The 6685-nt window shown below is 42.1% G+C and overlaps 1 protein-coding gene across 1 annotated transcript; it reads left to right on the top strand.

The window, feature by feature from the left end:
* Window positions 1-583: 583 nt before the first annotated feature.
* PIGC (phosphatidylinositol glycan anchor biosynthesis class C) lies at window positions 584-4883 on the top strand. The gene is made up of 2 exons (XM_083357563.1): window positions 584-634; window positions 2841-4883. Exon 2 carries the CDS (start codon window positions 2886-2888, stop codon window positions 3789-3791), a length of 906 nt encoding a protein of 301 aa, XP_083213689.1. The 5' UTR covers window positions 584-634; window positions 2841-2885; the 3' UTR covers window positions 3792-4883.
* The last annotated feature ends 1802 nt before the right edge of the window (window positions 4884-6685 follow it).

The raw sequence follows: 6685 nt of genomic DNA, 5'->3' as shown, positions 1-6685 counted from the left end.
TGAACTATGGTGCTGGAGAAGACTCCTGCGAGTCCCTTGGACTGCAAGGCGATCAAACCGGTCAGTCCTAGAGGAGATCAATCCTGACTGCTCTTTAGAAGGCCAGATCCTGAAGCTAAAACTCAAATACTTTGGCCACCTAATGAGAAGGAAGGACTCACTGGAGAAGAGCCTAATGCTGGGAAAGATTGAGGGCAATAGAAGAAGGGGACGACAGAGAATGAGGTGGCTGGATGGAGTCACTGAAGCAGTAGGCGTGAGCTTAAATGGACTCCAGAAGATGGTAGAGGACAGGAAGGCCTGGAGGAATGTTGTCCATAGGGTCGCGATGGGTCGGACACGACTTCGCAGCTAACAACAACACATCTAAGGAAATGTGCATCGAGGTCCATCAAGCCTCACAACATGCAATCCCTTTTGTATTCAAATATGTTTAGAACCCTCTCCCAGGTGACACAACTTCTATACTGGATTGCGAAAAGGACTTGCGAGCAGCAAATCCAGTAATAAACGGCTTGCAGGCGTTTTGTCTATAAATTAGCCAGCAGAGGGCAACACGAATCCAATTTCTATTCCTCAGTCGGATGTGTCGTCACAGCAGAATTTCCTTTTCCGACACACAATTCTAACCGAGGTAAGAGAGGGGTTTTTTTAAATTATTATTATTATTATTGATTGATTGATTCAAGAAGCTTTTTTTTTCTCTTCTGGCTCGTTACTGTAGCTGTAATCTCCAGTATTGACTACAGAAAAATGACAGCGTAGTCATTTCAACGTAGAGGCAATGAAAGTGCATTTGTTCAGAAAGTAAAAGCAATACAGGGGCAGCAGGGACGCGACTCCAGCCAGGAAGCTAGAATGAAATCTTTCCACCACAACAGCCCCCCCCCCCCACTTTACACATGGTTTCCCATCTATCTTGATTGCAGTCTTAGGATTGCCTTTCTCAAAACGCAAATTACGCCTTACATTGGCACTAGAGCGGGGGTAGGCAACCTCGGCTCTTTTATGACTCATGGACTTCAACTCCCAGAATTCCTGAGTCAGGAATTCTGGGAGTTGAAGTCCATGAGTCGTAAAAGGGCCGAGGTTGCCTACCTCTCCACTAGAGTATTCATTGTGTATCATCAGAGAATTTTGCTGCATAAATTAATTTTGGAGTGTTTACGGAATGGCGCCTAGTAAGAAGCCCTCCACTCAAATATTTCTGTGTAGAAGGAACTGCTCTTATCACAGTTGCAAGTCTGCGGGGGGGGGGGGAATGATGGCAAGAAGCTGTAGAATTTTGATGATGATAACTTTATTGTCACTTTGAATGTACACCAATCGGCATACATCAAAATGAAATTTCGTTGCATGCAGCTCTCAAAGGGTCACCACCTCCGATATATACTCCTTGTTCGGGGCCCGCTCAAATTTCACATTGTCCATTTTAGTCTCTAGGGAGTGAACGATGGCAAAAAGGACAGATGGAAACGGGGCTCCATGTGGATTAGCCCTCAAATTCGCTTGTATTCTGACAACCTCGCCTTCTTTCCTTTTTCTGATCCTGACTCTTCCACCCTTTCCTTAAAGAGGCCTTGCTTCTTTTCGCCCCTGGAGCACGCTGCTGCCGCCACCACCAACTCCTCCAAAAGCCTCTCTCTCTTCCTCTGGGCCTGCCGACAGCCTCATCCAGTTCCTTCGCTCCATAAGCTCCAGGTCCTCTCCTCCTCTGCCTCCTCTGGAAACAGCCCTGATTTGCAGTAGAATCCATCACTGGGCCAGCAGTCAGATCTTGCTGCTGGCAGAACAAATTCAAACAGCGCCAACGACTTTTAACGGTCTCACCAACAGTTCCAAAACAACTAGAAACTCGCCAGGCCAGCAAAGATTGTCGGTCGTATGTCGTATGTTACCTTAGTTCCACCATGTTGCTCAAACACATTAAAATCTTCCTGATCATGTGGCCTATTGCCCTTACTATCCCTCCCAAAACTATTCGCCTTCAAGAGCCAATGCAGCCGCAGCCATTCCAGGCGCCACCATTTGACTACCAGGAAGAGCAGCTAGCTAAAATTATTACATTTATCTCACCATTATTAGTTGCACAAAGGAGCATGGTACTTCTAAAATAGCCTTCCTTAATCTAGTATTCTTAAGGTGAATTGGGACCACAAATCCCTTAGGTTGGGAACAATTGTTCATAAAATGGAAACACATGAGTAAGAGATGCAGTCTCTGTGCACTAATTACAATGTTACAAACATTGATAGTTGTCAGGAATTTTTCATAGTCAGAAAATATCACAATTACAAATAAGGCTGCTGTGTAGCAGTAAAGCTGATCTCTTCTCTCTTCTTTCTAGCCCTCTCAATGTAGCAGATGCTCACTTTAATAGAAAGATATAAGCCCTTTTGATTTCTCTAATTCCAAAGAGCCCTGCATTTTTCTTTCTTTCTGACCTGCCTTATGAGTGCCAAGTGATATAATTAAACCATCAACTTTTAGTGAAAACACTTTTTATTGATTAAATTGTTGGAAATTTTTTATATAGCTGAGGACTGCCCCCGACCTCCGTTCATTCCTCCGGGGCCTGGAGACCTGGCTCTTCGAGCTCTCTGGCCCAGGCTGAGGATTAATTTTTTTTAATTGGGGTTTTATTTGTACAGGGACAAATTTAATCTTTTTAAAACTGGTTTTAACTTTTGTATTTTTGGTTTTTAATTCCCTGTAAACCGCCCTGAGTCCTCCGGGAAAGGGCGGTATATAAATGTAATAAAATAAATAAAATAAAATAAATAAAATATATGTGGAGAGTGATTATCTACCACTGGTAAATTATGTTATTTTGTTTCTAGATGATAAGAACATCGTAGCGCGATATTGTGAAGAAGTATGAGGCAATGGCAAGAAATATACTCTGTGTCCAACTGGAACATACCACAAGGCAACGTTGGCAGAAAGTGTTGTACAAAAGGCAGCCATTTCCTGATAACTATGTGGATCAAAGTTTCTTAGAGAAGTTGCGCAAGAATATCCATGCGCGAAAGTATCATTATTGGGCAGTGGTGTTTGAATCTGGAGTGGTGATACAACAGTTATGTAGCGTCTGTGTCTTTGTTGTCATCTGGTGGTACATGGATATGGGTCTGTTGGCTCCCCAGTGGCTGTTTGGAGCTGGCTTGATTGCTTCCCTGATTGGTTATGTACTCTTTGATGCCATTGATTCAGGATTAGAAAGAAATCAAAGCGGCCAGACACGATGGGGAGATCTGAAGAATTCTGTGGTATTTGTGGCGTTCACCTACGGCTTCTCTCCTATCCTGAAGACCTTAACTGAGTCCGTCAGCACTGATACAATTTATGCTATGTCTGCTCTAATGCTCCTAGGACATCTGATCTTTTACGATTATGGGGCAAATGCAGCTATTGTGTCCAGTACATTGTCCCTCAACATGGCTTTCTTTGCTTCAGTCTGCTTAGCCTCACGGTTGCCAAGGTCCTTACATGCCTTTGTCATGGTGACATTTGCTATCCAGATATTTGCCCTATGGCCTATGCTACAGAAGAAGCTCAAAGCTCAAACCCCACATTGTTACACGATAGCTACCTTACTCTTTGCTTTATCTACCTTAATGGGACTACTAACCATTTCTAGTGTTGGCACTGTTCTTTTTGTTCTCCTTTTGATTGCCATCTCATGTCTGTGTCCTTACTGCCTCATTAGGCTGCAACTCTTCAAAGACAATATCCATGGGCCTTGGGATGAAGCTGAAATCAAGGAAGATTTGTCCAAGTTCCTAATGTAGACCAGGAATCCACACTTTGGGGTTCAATTCTTCCGATTATCCTAGTCCCAGCTAAAAAATGCTTATTAACTAAAGCAATTAAAGCAAGCAGAAATGAAATACCTGTGAAAATGCCTGAGAACAATTTATTTACAACCTGATTTTTTTATCAACCACATTGCGTATTCAGTTGAGCTAATAGATATAAAACTAATGCAGGCAGTCCTTATTTAGTGACTGCCTCATTTAGCAACTTTTCACAATTATGATGGTGATGACAAACTAAATTTATAGCCAATCCTCACATATACAATGCTTGTAGGTAGTTCTGTAAAGCAAAGAAAAGCTGAAGTAAGAGCATAAGCACAGTTGTAGATTCACTTAGTACTGTTTTACTTAACACCTGCTTCACTTAATGACCAAGTTGCAAATCCGAATTGTGGTTGCTAAACAAGGACTACCTGTGAAACTCAGTAATTTATTTATCAAATTTCTACAATGGCTATTTCAGTGGCCATTTTACAAATAAAAATCATAAAAATATAGTGCAATTTTTTGGAGGCGGGATGAGGTTTTACAGGTTTTTATGTTGTGGATTTTAATGTTGTAAGACACCTAAACTCTGAATTGGGTGGCCATATAAATGTGTTTAATAAATAAGTGATGTTAAAAACAGAATTAAAACTAAGGTTAAAACATTAAAAGTTATAAGGCAGAAAGAGTGCTCTTAAGTCACCAACCGGCCCCAAGGTTGTATGACATTCTTCGACCTTCCATGCCAGTTGTCAGAGCCAGGTCTTGAAGCCCTTTGAGATTGTGTGGAGAATGGGGGCAGCCCATTCTATTCTATAGGTTGGGAACGAAAACAGAGAAGTCTGTCTTCCTAGACTGCCTCTCCTTCCTTCCCCCCGAAATTCTTTAACTGATGGGGTCTGCAACTTAGGGTTAGTAAAGGTAAAGGTTTCCCCGCATATGCGTGCTAGTCATTTCTGACTCTAGGGGCCAGTGCTCATCTCTGTTTCAAAGCCAAAGAGCCAGCGCTTGTCTGAGGACGTCTCCGTGGTCATGTGGCCGGCATGACTAGATGCCAAAGGCGCACGGAACGCTGTTACCTTCCCACCGTAGTGGTCCCTATTTTTCTACTTGCATTTTTACGTGCTTTCGAACTGCTAGGTCGGCAGAAGCTGGGACGAGTAACAGGCGCTCACTGTGTTACGCGGCACTTGGGATTCGACCCGCTAAACTGCCGACCATCTGATCGACAAACTCAGTGTCCTAACCCACTGAGCCACCGCGTCCCTTAGGGTTAGGGTACAATAAAGTCTCCTGCCCTGGGGAAGGAATTAGACGTTCTCCAAGGTCTCTTCCAGCCCTATGATTCTATAATTAGGTACAGCTCTGAGGTTAGGGCAAAGCTCAGTTGTTGGTTAGCAAATGAACCCTGATTTGCTGGTAGTCTTCTGTATTCAGCAGCAGCCAGATTCTAGACTTGCAGAGAAGTAAATATGACTGTATTGTAATGTCCTGCTGTTTGAAAATAGCCAAGACATCCTGAATTGATGTCAGTGCATTTTAAACTGGATTCAGAATAGCTGGGGGACAGAGAGACCTGTATCTGGAGGAACCTACTCCAGTGTAGATTAGAGCAAGGCTGGCTGGGGAATTCTGAGAGGTGAAGTCCACAGGTCTAAAAGTTGCTGTGGTAATGAAACGCTGACAGTGCCAGAGAGAAATAAGTTGTTTGAGGCACATAATTCTTCAAATTCTGTGGACTAAAACTTAACAATAGAGGGAGCTCTAATCTGTTTTCACACATCTCTGAAATAGAAACAAAATTATATGTGGTTTGATCAGGAGTGGAAAATAAGTATATCAAACAAACAATTTGCATAGAAGTGTAAATATTTTGAAGATTATATTTTTTCTTTACACATTAAAAGTAACAATATCATTAGAAACATTCAGCGATCAGGTAAGAGTCCCTTATCTGTTTTTTTTTTTTTGTTCTTGAACGGATCAACAAAAGTTGTTAACTCAAAATCAGAATATCCAGTATATTATTAATTTTAAAAGTGCTTTGATACTAGCTCTCCTATATCAAATAGTGAATTCTGTGATAGGTTCAGAAATAATCTGCTTTTTGTTTGTAACCGTCCAGCACGGACACAGTCTTTTGAATTTATCTTGATGTTTAGCATTGTGGGAAGAACCCAGAGAAAGAAATATTTTGAGAAATATTAAAAAGGCAGAATATATTTCCCCAAAGGATTTTAAAGACAGAATCCAACCCCCTTCCCCAAGTCTCTCTGCCCCAGACAGAAACCAGGTCTGCAGAAAGTTTGTCAGAAAGTTTGGAGTCAGGAAGCTGGGATTAGAAAGAAAGATCCCTAGAATCAACAGTCCCTCATTCCAAAGCTCTTAACAGTCATCAGCCACTGCCCCAGGGAAGCAGGATGTGACCTTTGGGACATAATAGGATTAACCCAACACCATCAGAAGGGCACATTCAGACTCAGGTCAAAGTACATGACACAGGAAATACAAAGCCTTAAACTGGAACAGGAAACAACCTCAAGAGCCCCAAAAGGTATAAAAACCCACTCTCTACATGTGCTCTCTCTCTCTTTTCTTCCAGAGCCATCTTCCTGTCTGGCTCTCCTCTTCAATAAACTACAACCTTCTTTCTAAAGCAGTCTCCATGTTGTTTATTCCCGGCTTGGACTGGACTCTGATGAAGGTTTTTCTTTCTACAGCATATAATATATGTAAAATATAATATCAGTACTGAAATAGGAGCTGTAGCAAAACAAAGCTCCAGTCTCAGAAGAAAGGTTATTGTTGCTTTTGCAAGGCATAAGCTGCTGTTCCATCCCTAACCTTAGAACTATAGTATTGCAACTTGGAGGCCCTGTTCT

The sequence above is a fragment of the Vipera ursinii genome, assembly GCF_947247035.1.
Source record: "Vipera ursinii genome assembly, chromosome: 3".
In the NCBI taxonomy this organism is placed as follows: Eukaryota; Metazoa; Chordata; class Lepidosauria; order Squamata; family Viperidae; genus Vipera; species Vipera ursinii.
The sequence above is the reverse complement of the archived record's forward strand: the minus strand, read 5'-3'. Positions and strand labels throughout refer to the sequence as shown.